The sequence below is a fragment of the Pogoniulus pusillus genome, chromosome 2, assembly GCF_015220805.1.
Source record: "Pogoniulus pusillus isolate bPogPus1 chromosome 2, bPogPus1.pri, whole genome shotgun sequence".
Classification (NCBI taxonomy): Eukaryota; Metazoa; Chordata; class Aves; order Piciformes; family Lybiidae; genus Pogoniulus; species Pogoniulus pusillus.
Genome location: NC_087265.1, coordinates 44,191,756 through 44,206,479, shown reverse-complemented (window position 1 = coordinate 44,206,479; position 14,724 = coordinate 44,191,756). Strand labels below are relative to the sequence as shown.

General features: G+C 44.5%; 1 protein-coding gene across 2 annotated transcripts in view; it reads left to right on the top strand.

Annotated features, from left to right (window-relative positions):
• Positions 1-14,724, top strand: part of CERS6 (ceramide synthase 6) — a 101,485-nt gene that overhangs the window by 60,206 nt on the left and 26,555 nt on the right. For both annotated transcript variants that reach the window (XM_064163603.1, XM_064163599.1), the window contains exons 5-6: positions 7,335-7,385; positions 9,187-9,279. In XM_064163603.1, the coding sequence (XP_064019673.1) occupies positions 7,335-7,385; positions 9,187-9,279 (144 nt within the window). The remainder of the gene's footprint in view (positions 1-7,334; positions 7,386-9,186; positions 9,280-14,724) is intronic.

Sequence of the window (14,724 nt, the reverse complement as noted above, 5' to 3'; positions counted from 1 at the left end):
CAGAAGAATGAAGGCAACAGGACTTTCAAATGTAGACAATGGAGACAAATTGGATGTAAGCATGGTGAGGAAAAGCAACAAACTAATTTAAAACGTGTATGTGGATTTGAATTCCACTTTATCTGCTTGGAATCCACTTGGGGGTGTTCAGTAACATCAGAATAGTAAGTCAATACTCTGTAATCAGAGACTTGGAGACTTAAGCTGGTATTGAGATGTATGCAGCATCTTGTTACTCTTTGGCAGCCCAGCTTTATGAAAGATAAAACATTTTCGGTGCCCTCTATGTGAAAATGGCAGATCTAGAGGAAGTACTTCCTGAAGTGTTTTACTGGAGCAGGTTTAATTCATGTGGAAACAAAGGTGGTTCATTCATACCTGCAGCAAAGTATTTAACACAGCACTCGTCTATTGCCAGGAGCTTTTCGTGTTCTACTCTTCAGCTGAATGAAGCAGTCTTATTTTCCACAGCTAATTAAACCTGAGCAGAGAGTACACGCTTGGATATAAGAGCAGGTTATTAATAATCAGACTGATGCTTTGACTTGCTGTTATTGAGTTGAACTCAATCATGAGGCAGTAACTTAGATCAGGGTAGCTGTATGCTCGTTTAAACTAGCCTAACCTCTACAGCAATACATATTTTTACACTATAAGGGCTTTGAGTCCTAAAGCTGCTTCACTTTACCCTTAAAGTAATAGGGGAAAGAAGCTTGCCACTTAAATGAATGTAGTATCTGTGAGGTTTGGTGAGTTGTTGTTTGGTTTAGCTACTGGCTGCTGAACTATGACAGAAATTAGCGTGGGGAAATACTGCTTTAAGTTCAGATCTGATTCTAATTTTTCAACTGGTGGCATCCTGGCCTGTATCGGGAACAGTGTGGCCAGTAGGACAAGGCAGGTTTTTCTGCCCCTGTAATCAACACTGATCAGGCCCCAACTTGAGTACTGTGTCCAGTTCTGGGCTCCTCAATTCAAGAGAGATGTTGAGATAGTGGAATGTGTCCAGAGAAGGGTGACAAAGCTGGTGAGAGGCCTGGAGCACAGCCCTGTGAGGAGAGGCTGAGGGAGCTGTGGGTGTGCAGCCTGGAGAAGAGGAGGCTCAGGGGTGACCTCATTGCTGTCTACAACTCCCTAAAAGGAGGCTGTAGCCAGGTGGGGGTTGGTCTCTTCTCCCAGGCAACCAGGAACAGAAGAAGGGGACACAGTCTAAAGTTGTGCTGGGGGAGGTCTAGGCTGGATGTTAGGACGAAGTTGTTGGCAGAGAGAGTGATTGGCATTGGAATGGGCTGCCCAGGGAGGTGGTGGAGTTGCTGTTCCTGGCTGAGGCACTTAGTGCCATGGTCTAGTTGACTGGCTAGGGCTGGGTGCTAGATTGGAGTGCATGATCTTGGAGGTCTCTTCCAACCTGGTTGATTCTATGATTCTAACTGCTATTATCTCACATGTGACTTACGGAGTTTCAACAGGGGTTTGTGTGTTTCTTGTCATATCTCATCCCCAAGGTGAGACTCTTTCCTCTTGCCCCATTACTCTAGGTGTTTGCTGTGGCCAAAATTGACTGGTTATGCTTTTATACTAAAACTTAATAGAAATTTTGCAGTTCTAAAATGAAGTACAAGTCCTCTGCTCTTCTCTCCAACAGCCATACATGGCTTGTTTTAAAAGATCCATTGCAGAAAAACACAGAAAGTTGTGTCTGAGTAGATCCACTTAAAGGATGACAGGAAGAAAAGCAAAAAGTTTGTGTCTGTCAGTGGGAGGGGAAGATGGAAAACAAAAATGAAGTAAATATAAAATTTTATTTAGATTTAGGCATTTCTAAATGTTTGGGAAACATTTTTGGCTGTCTCCCTTTGCTCTAGTGAAGTAAATGTTGTCATGGCCACATGGCGTCCCTATATACATCAAGAAGTAGTTCAGTGGTAAGGATGCCTGAACACTGAATTGCCCCAATGCAGTATGTGTGCACTGACTTGAGAAAATGCATTGGTTGTGGGAATGGGAAGGGAGGATGGTATTATAGTCAGTCCTTGCTCATTGCTGCTTAGGCTTGTGCTTTGTTTTGGATGAAGGGTTTAGAAATACTCATTTTTAAGTGACCATATATCTAGTGACCATAACACTCATGTGGCTGGAGATGGGTGCTTTCAGCCCCCCTCTTCCAACAACCTCTCTGAAGGAGCTCTGCTCTCTTGATTGCATGGAACTTTGTGATGAGTGTGTGTTTAGAAGCAGTCAGCTGTTCTGTCGAGGTTTTAGCAGCAGCACTGAGTGAGAAGTTCCCTGCCCAGAAGTTTCCTCAGGAGTTGCCCATAATGGCACCATGTGATTGAAACACACTTTTGCCTCTTTGCCCTGTGACCTACACAAATACTGAATTTATTATCAAAAAATGTGCAGTTGCAATACCTTTGTAATTTTCAGAATGTTAGGAATGATTTTGAGACCTTGCTGCAATGTTCCTTTGCAAAGGCACAGCAAAAGGCAGCACTTAGAATCATAAAATCAACCAGGTTGGAAGAGACCTCCAAGATCATCCAGTACAACCTAGCACCCAGTCTTATCCAGTCAACTAGACCATGGCACCAAGTGCCTCATCCAGACTTTGCTTCAACACCTCCAGGGACAGCGACTCCACCACCTCCCTGGGCAGCCCATTCCACTGCCAATCACTCTCTCTGCCAACAACTTCCTCCTAACATCCAGCCTAGACCTCCCCCAGCACAACTTGGGACTGTGTCCCCTTGTTCTGTTGCTGCTTGCCTGGCAGAAGAGACCAACCCCCACCTGGCCACAGCCTCCCTTCAGGTAATTGCAGACAGCAATGAGGTCAGCCCTGAGCCTCCTCTTCTCCAGACCGCACACCCCCAGCTCCCTCAGCCTCTCCTCACAGGGCTGTGCTCCAGGCCCCTCACCAGCTTTGTCGCCCTCCTGTGGACACATTCCAGTATCTCAACATCCCTCTTGAATTGAGGAGCCCAGAATTGGACACAGCACTCAAGGTGTGGCCTGACCAATGCTGAGTACAGGGGCAGAATATCCTCCCTTGTCCTACTGGCCGCTCTGTTCCTTGGAGGATTAGAAAGTGGAAGGGACCTTTGTTTTTTCTCTATATGAATTTTTTTTCCAGTAGGCAGGATAGATTCATAAATGCCACAGTCTTAAATGCCTGGTTTTGTACATGTAATTGTACCTTAGTGCTCTGTTACTCAGGAGTTGTTTTTTTGTCATTACTGAAACTTGTCTATGTGTCCCCTTGTGGCCTGTGAGTAGTGATGGAGCATGTTATATGTCAGTGAAGCAAGCCCCTGTGGCACACTGAGAATCCTGCAAAGCAGTTCCCTTGGGCTTTCCAAAAGTTAGCATCAGGAAAATGATGAAGGCCATGGAAAACACTTCCCATGAGCACCTGGCCTAGAAGCGAGCAGCTGGCCAAAGTCCAGCAGATGCACTCTTCTGACAGAGCAGCCTCAGATAGGAGCTATAATTACAGAAAGTAGAGATGTAGTGATGACTTTAATTATTAACCACTTTCCTGTGTGCCTTCGAGTAACCATAGTATCAGAGCATAGAGCACTGGCAACCCTGGAGCTTTGTTGAAGCTGCATCCTGTATGAAAACGAGTAGTCTGAAATCCTTCTGCTCTGCAGTGATCTACCAGGGCTGAACTGCCCCATTTACCTTTTCTAATCCTTTTTGCTTGTGACTTTTGGCAGTCTCTTTAAGGTAACATTTTACACAGGTCACCCTTCTACCAAGGTATGGCTTATCAATTATAAACTTCAGCACTCTCTCTTTCCAAGCTAATTCCAGATCTACAGTTGTGCCTTGTCTGGTTTAATTCATACGTATCTTCCTAGATCCAAGTTCTAGGCTAATTGATGTGATCAGCTCTGCAGCCAAAAACTACAAAGAAGCTGTAAAACTAATGGGTTGTCGTGGAGGCAGGGAATTAATGAGGCAGAGTCAGGAGTTATAAAAATAGAATTATTTTACTTTCCTGGAGCCCTGCCCCCAAAACTACATACAGGAGTTAGTGTTGTTTATTAACAGATTCAGTTTGCTCAGGAATATCTTCCAAAAAAGGATATTATAGATAAATTTAGATATTTAGGAAGTCAATAAATGGCAAAGGCTAAGCTATAAACACAGCTTTACCCCACTATCAATCAGGCTGAGCAGAAAATTAAGGGAAAAGCTTACTCAGGGAGGTGAGATAGGCGTTTGGCAGTGATCCCTTTCTTGAACACCTCCAGGGACAGCGACTCCACCTCTCTGGGCAGCCCATTCCAATGCCAGTCACTCTCTCTGTGAAGAAGCCTATGCTTCCCCCAGCACAACTTGAGACTGTGTGCCCTTGTTCTGTTGCTGCTTGCCTGGCAGAAAACACCAACCCCCACCTGGCTACAGCCTCCCTTCAGGTAGTTGTAGACAGCAATGAGGTCACCCCTGAGCCTCCTCCTCTCCAGGCTGCACACCCCCAGCTCCCTCAGCCTCTGCTCACAGGGCTGTGTTCCAGGCCCCTCACCAGCTTTGTCACCCTTCTCTGGACACGTTCCAGTATCTCAGCATCTCTCTTGAATTGAGGAGCCCAGAACTGGACACAGTCTAGGTAGAAGAAGTACACTTATGACCAAACATTGGTACTTGCAGAATCAGTTTATTCTGTGTTCAGCCTGCAGTAAACAGTATCAGCCAGTGGTGTTGGCATCATTGGCTGCCAGGGTTGCACCCTCAATGTCTGTAACAGGTGGCCAGTAGCAAATTGAAATGGTCTGATGTGTTCTGTAAATCAGTGAGACTTCAGTATGATAAATCCCTAAAAAGCAGTAAAAGAAATACAAAAATAGCAAGGATGACATTAGCATTCTTTGATCCTAGTAAGATCTTAGAATCATAGAATCACTAAGGCTGAAAATTACCTTTAAGATCATTGAGTGCAACCATAACCCAACTAGCATGACTGCTAAGCCATGTCCTGAAGCACCATGTCTGCACACTTCTTGAATGCCTCCAGGGATTGTGACTCCATCACCTCCCTGGGCAGCGTGTTCCAATGTCTCACCACTCTCACAGTAAGGAAGTTTTTCCTAATGTCCAATCTAGTATTTGGGTGGAATTTACATCTAAGGCATTAATGTATTGAAAATTCTCATGGTTTTACTCTAAATAGGTGGACTAATTTTTACAGCAGAACATAATGGCCCTGGCAGGGGAAGCTACAGCAGGATGCTTTTATGTGCTGCCTGGTAATCTGGCTTTTTCTCTTAACACCAGTAGCCATTCAGCATACTGTGCCAGTGGTTGCAGGTGTTACAGAGAAAAAGAGAACAAGCAATATAAGTAATTCCCATCTAACTGAGTGCTTATTCAACTAAGTGATGTGCAGAAGGTAAGCTTTTTAATATACTGGGAAAACAAAAAAATGGCTATAATCTCTAGCCATAATTGAGGGAAAAGTGAACACTGAGACACTATTTAAGAACACAGAAGATTATATGCAAAAAAACCCACAACTCCATAGCCCAAAACAACTGTTGATTATGAGTAATTGTCTTGCTGATGATATAAAAGGTGCTGTTTGCTAAAAGCCTGTAGTTTTCAGTGCCTGTATAATAAAAGCACTGAGTTAGAATCATAAAATCAACCAGGTTGGAAGAGACCTTCAACCTCATCCAGCCCAACCTAGCACCCAGCCCTAGACAATCAACTAGATCATGGCACTAAGTGCCTCATCCAGGCTTTGCTTCAGCACCTCCTGGGACGATGACTCCACTACCTCCCTGGGCAGCCCATTCCAATGCCAATCACTCTCTGGCAAGAACTTCCTCCTAACATCCAGCCTAGACCTCCCCCAGCACAACTTGAGACTGTGTCCCCTTGTTCTGTTGCTGGTTGCCTGGCAGAAGCAACCAATCCCCACCTGGCTACAGCCTCCCTTCAGGTAGTTGTAGACAGCAATGAGGTCAGCCCTGAGCCTCCTCTTCTCCAGGCTGAACACCCCCAGCTCCCTCAGCCTCTCCTCACAGGGCTGTATTCCAAGCCCCTCACCAGTTTCATTGCCCTTCTCTGGACATGTTCCAGTATCTCAGCATCTCTCTTGAATTGAGGGTCCCACTTCCAAGGACAAAGTAACACCAGAGCTTGTGCATTTTGGGATATGTCGAGTACAGAGAAAAATACTGCAGCTTGCCAGTGTGATGAGCTGTGGAAATAACTTCAGCTACCCAAAAGCAGTTATTGGGCAAATTTATGTAACCTCTCTGTGTGTGTGTATACATATTTATATTTACAGACACAAACTGATTCTGTAGATTGTGTGTGGAATTCACTTACATTCATGGTATGCTTTGTTACACCCACATCTGATGGTTGGCTTGCTGAGAACATAGGAAAGTACTTGTGACATGTGCGGCTCTTGTCCACCTCTTAGAACACCTAGACCGTGCCTTTGTGTGCCCAGGTGGCCAAGAGAGCCAATGGCATCTTGGCCTGCATCAGGAACAGTGTGGCCAGTAGGACAAGGCAGGTTATTCTGCCCCTGTACTCAGCACTGGTCAGGCCACACCTTGAGTGCTGTGTCCAGTTCTGGGCTCCTCAATTCAAGAGAGATCTTGAGATACTGGAATGTGTCCAGAGAGGGGCAACAAAGCTGGTGAGGGGCCTGGAACACAGCCCTGTGAGGAGAGGCTGAGGGAACTGGGGGTGTTTAGCCTGGAGAAGAGGAGGCTCAGAGGTGACCTCATTGCTGTCTACAACTGCCTGAAGGGAGGCTGTAGCCAGGTGGGATTGGGCTCTTCTCTCAGGCAACCACCAATAGAACAAGGGGACACAGTCTCAAGTTGTGCCAGGGGAAGTACAGGCTGGATGTTAGGAGGAAGTTGTTGGCAGAGAGAGTGATTGGCATTGGAATGGGCTGCCCAGGGAGGTGGTGGAGTCACTGTCCCTGGAGGTGTTGAAGCAAAGCCTGGCTGGGGCACTTAGTGCCATGGTCTGGTTGATTGGCCTGTGCTGGGTGCTGGGTTGGCCTGGCTGATCTTGGAGGTCTCTTCCAACCTGGTTGATGCTATGATTTTGTGAATTCACCCTCCAACAGTGTGTCTAGGTGTTACTCTTGAGAAGGTAATGTGGGATGTGACCTCTTGAGCACGAGCTGATTACAGTCAGCCTGAGCTTGGGCAGAACTCTAGGTCATGGTGCACCAACCAAAAATATCTGTGAACAGGAGGCAGGTTTTTTTCCTTCACTTGTATTAACCATGCCCAGTTACATTGCCCACAATGATGTGTGCAGACCTCTAGACCTCTTTTTTTCTCTCTTCTTTTTCTCAGACACCTTGGCTCTGGAATACCAGACAGTGCTGGAATGGCTATCCATATCAGGTAAAACTCACAGCGCTACCTATAACCCAGCATGATGCCTCTGCAGAGCTCTGAGTTTGTTACAGTGCTTTGTGTCAATATGTCAGTGCCAATGAGCTACTCAGCATTTCAGAACATTGCTAGATCCTCCCTATCCTGCTGGAGTTCAACGTGGGAAAGGTGAATTTAGCTGTCACGCTTGTATTGAAATGAAGCACAGGATCTGAAAACAGATCTCAGAAATCTAACCATGAAAGCAGACATCCACAGTGGTGATAGAACGGTTATTGTTTGCAGAACTCTGACAATACTGAAAGCTTCTAATTTCTTGTTTGCTACAAGGCCTTTGTACAGTACTCAACATAGCTTTGCAAAAAGTGACCTGGAGTTGCTGCAGAGGTACTCATGTGGATCATTTGTGTGACCACTTACCCATAAGCACAAAACAGTCTCATAGAAGTAACACCTGAAACCTAATGTTTAAGTTAAACACACACCACTGATCCTTTCACAGACCATGATATCTTTAGAATCCCCCTTTAAATTATCACTGTGTCTGGGGTTAGAAAATGCTAATGCTATTGTTAGTAGAAAATGCTAATGCTGTTGTTAATAAAGCAGCTGTCAGTCTTAATTGCTTCACTAGGAATTTCCCCCAGTGAATTCTCTTGAAATAATGAATACAATAGTTGTGGTTCATTCATGTTCTTCCCTCTCTTTTTTAATCACATCTAATTAAAAACTTGCTGGCAGTCTCACTGAATCAGAATATTATTATGTTGGGCCAAGAAATGGCTTTAAAAGCTTGATCTTGAGTGTACAGGTTTTTGATAACGCATAAACATGTCTATTTTTAAATGACTCACACAGAGCATTCAGTGGGCACCTAAAGTCTGTTTTTCAGCTACAAAGTGGCCTGTGAAAGAGAATGGGAGATGAAGAAGCAACTGGAATGCTGCTTGCTAATAGAAATTGCTCATGTCATGCTTGAGTGTGTGGTTGTGCCAGTGCCATCAGGAGATGGTTCATCTAATCTCTCATGAGATGCCTTCAGGAGCTTCTCCTGGGCCAGTGCCTCTCTCTGTGTCACTGCAACAGCAGACGTGACTAGCAGGGAGGCAACTTGCATAGAAATTAGAGTAGCTCCTTATGCTGGGGGCTAAACATCTTATGCATACTGGTAGTTAGTGTATTTTAAGTTACCCAGCCTGATTTTGGTTGTTTGTATTTCTTTCACTTTTAAACATCTTTGTAACCATGATGTATGTGAAACAAGATGCTTGGATAACTTTATTTTCATCTTTCCAAGTGTTAGCATGTTCCCTGAAAATAGTTACCTTCTTTTTTAAAGTAGGGGCTTGTGTCAGAAAGAACCTCACTTAAAGCTCACAACCTTTTTGGCATGAGCATGTGAGATTCTACACCAGCATTACTTTTCTCTGATTAGCAGTTTCTTTCACTGTGCTTTACACCCGCATTACTGATGTAGAGAAGAATGTTTTAAGTAATCTTTTAAAACAGACTTTGGAGTACTCACAGTTTAGTTTGTTCCAGGTTCCAAACAGACAACATTGTATTTTTTTTTGGATTATGATATTGCAGTACTGTTAAGATTAAAACATAGGAGAAAGGTATGCTGGGGAGTGTTGTTCTTTCCAGAGCCATCAAAGATTGAAAGAGGCAGCCGTCACTGTTTTTTCTCACATAGGCTGCTTACATATAATTCAGTAATCCTCTTGTGATTCAGCATGTTTTCTATAGACCTCAGCTGCATGTAGTGTCAATTAGACTCTGTTAACCTTTTCTCATCTCCATCTTTCAGCCACTGATGCCTGACCTTCATTACTACTACATAGTTGAATTGTCGTTCTACTGGTCCTTAATGTTTTCTCAGTTCATTGACATCAAAAGAAAGGTAAGAACACTAAAAGACTAAAAACATTGAAAGCCATGAGCATGCATCTGTCTTGATTTGAGGAATACTTGTATTATCTGTGCAGTGAACTGGAAAGTCAGCTCTGTCTAGCCACTGCCTCTTGCAGGTATTCATCACTGAGAAACTGGTGTTGAGGTGCTTGTCTTACTCTGTTCTTTTTTTGCTATGATGTGGGTTTTTTCTGCACATGGGAAGAAAAGCCTGAGGTAATCACATTTTCAAGCATCATCTATAAAGATCTACTCTCCTACAGTGACTTGATTGGAATTGAACACATTGCAGCTAGAAGATGTGCTGTTTCTTCTAAGAGTTAAACAACGGCATGTCAATAACAGAGCAAGGCTGCCTCACAAATTTACAGTGTCACTTTAGTAAGACCTGTGAGCGGTTTTCATCCAGTCTGCAGAGGGATGGTGAAAAAAGGGATACATTTAACAATAAAAATGACAGAGTGTTAGGGGCTGGAAGGGACCTTCAGAAATCGAGTCCAACACCTCTGCTGAAGCAGATTCACCTAGGGCGTGCTGCACAGGGATGCATCCAGGCAGGTGTTGAAAGTCCCCAGAGAAGGAGACTCCACAGCCTCTCTGGGCAGCCTGTTCCAGTGCTCTGTCAAGGTGAAGAAGTGTCTCCTCATGTTGAGATGAAACCTCCTGTGTTCTAGTTTTGTACCCGTTGTTCCTTGTTCTGTCAATCACTGGACACCACACCAAAAAGAGACTGGCACCTTCATCTTTACATCTGTCCCTCAGATACTTGTTGATAAGATCCCCTCTCAGCCTTCTCTTCTCAAAACTAAACAGCCCCAGTTCTCTCAGTCTTTCTTCATGGGAGAGAACTTCAAGTCCCTCAGTCATCCTCACAGCTCTCCTTTGAAGTCTCTCCAGCAGGTCCCAGTCTCCCTTGAATTGCAGAGCCCAAAACTGGGCAAAGTATTCCAGCTGTGGTCTCACCAGGGCAGAGTAGAGGAGGAGAAGAACCGACCTAGACCTGCTGAACACACTTTTCTCAATGCACCTCAGGATGCCATTGGCCCTCTTGGCCACAAGGGCGTTGCTGACCCATGGATAACTTGGTGTCCACTAGGACTCCAAGGTCTTTCTCCATGGAGGTGCTTTTCAGCAGGACAATCCCTAGTCTGGACTGGTACCTCATGTTACTCCTCCCAAGATACAGGACTCTGCACTTGTCCTTATTGAACTTCATGAGGTTCGCCTTTGCCCAGCTCTCCAGCCTGTCCAGATCTCATTGGATGGCAGCACAGCCTAGTGGGGTGTCAGCCACCCTGCCCAGTTTTGCATCGTCTCTAAACATACTGAAGGTACACTCAGTCCCCTCATCCAGGTCATTGATGAAGGGAGGGAACAACACTGGACCTAGTACTGATGCCTGGGGAACACTGCTGGCCACAAGCTTCCAACTAGACTTTGTGCCGCTGATCATAACTCTCTGAACTCATTTGTTGAGCCAGTTACCAACCTGCCTCGTGGTCCAATCATCTAATCCACTTTCCTTGAGTTTGCCTCTGAGGATGTTATGTGAGGCAGTATCAAAAGCCTTGCTGAAGTTAAGTGATATCCACTGCTCTCCCTTATGTATCCATTTGGCCATACCTTTGTAGAAGGCTGTCAGATTAGTCAAGCAAGATTGCCCCTTAGTGAATCCATGCTGGCTACTCTTGATAACCCTCTTTTCTTTCATATGGTAAGAGATGGCCTCCAGAATGAGGTGCTCCATCACCTTCCCAAGGATGGAGGTGACTCTGACAGGTCTGTAGTTCCCAGGGTCTTTGTTCTTGCCATTTTTGAAGACTAGAGTGGCATTTGTCCTCTTCCAATCCTCAGGCACCCACCCTGTTCTCCACAGTGTTTCAAAAGTGATGATACTGTTAATCATGCCTTTATGGTTATGAAATTTCAAGTTGCTGAGCATTGCTATTAAGGGGCTATTGATCAAGAAAATAAAACTCTGGACAGATAAAAAACATTTTTCCAGAATCAGTCACAACCTGTTCCATATTCCTTCATCCAAGTTCTCTCTTCCAAGCAAAGTGCTAGCCCACAGCAGAACAGGCAGCAAACAGTCGTTCTGTAACAGTCCCTTGAGCTATTTTTACAGAGCTTTTTAATGTTTCAAAATAATTTTGTTTTGAATCATAGAATCAACCAGGTTGGAAGAGACCTCCAAGATCATCCAGTCCAACCTAGCACCCAGCCTTATCCAGTCAACTAGACCATGGCACTGAGTGCTTCAGCCAGGCTTTGCTTCAACACCTCCAGGGACGGCGACTCCACCACCTCCCTGGGCAGCCCCTTCCAATGCCAATCACTCTCTCTGCCAATAACTTCCTCCTAACATCCAGCCTAGACCTCCCCCAGCACAAGTTGAGGCTGTGTCCCCTTGTTCTGTTGCTGGTTGCCTGGCAGAAGAAGACCAACTCCACCTGGCTACAGCCTCCCTTCAAGTAGTTGTAGACAGCAATGAGGTCACCCCTGAGCCTCTTCTTCTCCGGACTAAACAACCCCAGCTCCCTCAGCTTCTTGTCATAGGGTTTGTGTTCCAGGCCCCTCACCAGCTTTGTCGCCCTCCTGTGGACACATTCCAGTACCTCAACATCTCTCTTGAATTGAGGAGCCCAGAACTGGACACAGTACAGAAGGTGTGGCCTGACCAGTGACAACCTCCCTTGTCCTACTAGCCACACTGTTCCTGATACAGGCCAGGATGCCACTGGCCTTCTTGGCCACCTGGGCACACTGCTGGCTCATGTTCAGCTACTATCTACCAGTACCCACAGGTCCCTTTCTTCCTGTCTGCTCTCCAGTCACTCTGTTCCCAGCCTGCAATGCTGCTTGGGGTTGCTGTGACCAAAGTGTATTTGGAAGGATTTTATGCATCTCCTTCTGCTGTTGATTATACACTTGTAGGGTATGCTGATGGATAAATCTCTGCTTACTAGAATTTTAGCAGGAGCATAACTCTGAAAAGAGTAAATGATGGATCCAGTATGTCCTGAATAGGTTTAACTAAAATTTGGAACCACAGTGCACTCCTGGATGTCTTGTGTCAGAGCTGTATCTATGGAAAAACATCCTTCTGAATTTCCAGATTTTCTCAGAAGTAGGTATCTCCAGAAAAAAATCACAACTTTTAGATCTGTATTGGTGGGTAGAATTCGGGGCTGAATACATGTAAAAGTTTTGTTTTCATTGGCTATACCATTAATCATGAGCTTGAAGTAAGTACAACTTCACTGTTTCAAAAAAAAAGTGTGATGCAGAAAACCAGTGCTAGTTGATTGGACAGGGCTGGGTGATAGGCTGAACTGGATGATCTTGGAGATCTCTTCCAACCTGGTTGATTCTATGATAGTGGAGATGGATTTAAATCAAGAGTAATATTGAGCAGCATACGTAAGCTGCAGCTGCCAGCAATACTGAAGAGACATTTGGCAAAACTGAAGGTCTGCAGCAGCTTTGCTCAATTGTTCAGGTTATTGCTGCAGAAAGTTATCACATCTAATCAGTTCCCTTACATTCATATTCAGCCCTCTGCAATGTGCCATAGGTTGTATTTTAATATCTTTGTGCACATCTTGAGGGAGAGGAAAATGTAACAGCATTGCAAAATTGTGGTGCAATATATCTTTAAAGAGTGTCTGATTGATTCCTGATGAGTTGATTTGCTCATGGGAAAAATAATTGAACAACATCCAGGTTCAGCACTGAAGTACACTTCTGAAGAGGGCCATTGGGAGGGCCAATAATAAAATACTCATGTCTCTTCTCCCAGACAACCAGCAATAGAACAAGGGGACACAGTCTCAAGTTGTGCTGGGGGAGGTCTAGGCTGGATATTAGGAGGAAGTTCTTGTCAGAGAGAGTGATTGGCATTGGAATGGGCTGCCCAGGGAGATGGTGGAGTCACCATCCCTGGAGGTGTTGAAGCAAAGCCTGGCTGAGGCACTCAGTGCCATGGTCTAGTTGATTGTCTAGGGCTGGGGGATAGGTTGGACTGGATGATCTTGGAGGTCCCTTCCAGCCTGGTTGATTCAATGACACTATGAGCAAATGATACAGTTTTTTTCCTCATGACTGGGAGAGTTTGTACCTGTTGGTGAAGTGAGCTAAAAAAGCTAAAGCTTGTTCCTGTTGATAGTAGGGGTGCAAGTAGGCAATCTTTTGCAGATGTGTTTCTCAGTTATGTATAAATGACTTGTTACCAAGAAGGAAGCCTTTGCTGCAGGCTACTGTGAAAATATATTGGGAGATAGAGGAGGGTAAGTGGATCAGTAACAGCTGCAGATCTACAGTGCTTGAATGTAGAGCGCCAGATCCAAGCATTGTCTCATGCATCTGCTGTGTCTGCTAATATCCAATGTCCATCAGAAAACAGGAACATGATATCTGCAGTGCAGCAATAGCAAGGCAAAAGCTTTTCATTATAAGCACTCTGCAGGAAAGAGTTGAGATTAATAACCTATTGGGTCACTGACCAGTTTGGACTGTGGAGGCACTTCATTTTGTTCTTTGAATGAAATTGATATCTATTGATATCTGGGGAGATCAGACTGGAGAAATGTATCCATGTACTGGTGTCACACTGTTGTAAAACTCTTCTGTGGCCCAGGATGAGTGCAAGCTGTCAAGAAAAGTCATGAGTTTGCAAATGTTAGCACTGGAAGCTTACAGTAGTTGAGGAGAAAGTAGTACAGGCTTGACAGAGACACCAGCTGTTGCAGCACCATAACAGTTATCTTTTAAAGAGCAGATTTAGTTTAAAAATTGTGGAAACCTCTTAAAATACCAAATATGCAGTGTGTGAAGCAGTGCCTGTGTGAGATAAAGGCTCTCTGTAACTGGAAGAAGCAGGAAATTTGCCAGCTGATATCAGATGCTATTGTAATATTTCATGACAGCTTATACAGAGAGGACTAACAGTTCTCAGCCTAAAAAACCTGTTGATATTTTCATGTTACTGTGAATGGAACATTTTTATCTGAATCTTGGTTATAATTTTAGATACTTGAAATTCATTGGTGGGTGCACTGTAGTCTGGGGTGATCAAAAGTACCTCAGCAGCCTCAAGCACTGCAGGAGTCCAGCCAACTGCTTTTAGGTAGCTGCATTTCTCCCAAGGTATGATAGGTCTTCTGAAAGTGTCAGCACTCAGCACTGCCCTAACTGCAGCACTGGACTTGATGCTTCTTCTAACTCAGGAGGAATGGGCTTGCTGGATTCCATCTCCATTTTATTATTTCTGATAGCAAATTCATGACTTAATTACTTCAAGTTGGTTTGCTGACTTTCAAATCCCCATTTATTTTTATTTAGGTGTTATAAACTTAAGCAGATCATTTTTGCCTGGCTGAAGTAGTGCGAGCAAACTACTTAGGCTGTTGCACAAATTATTGGCATTAAGGCA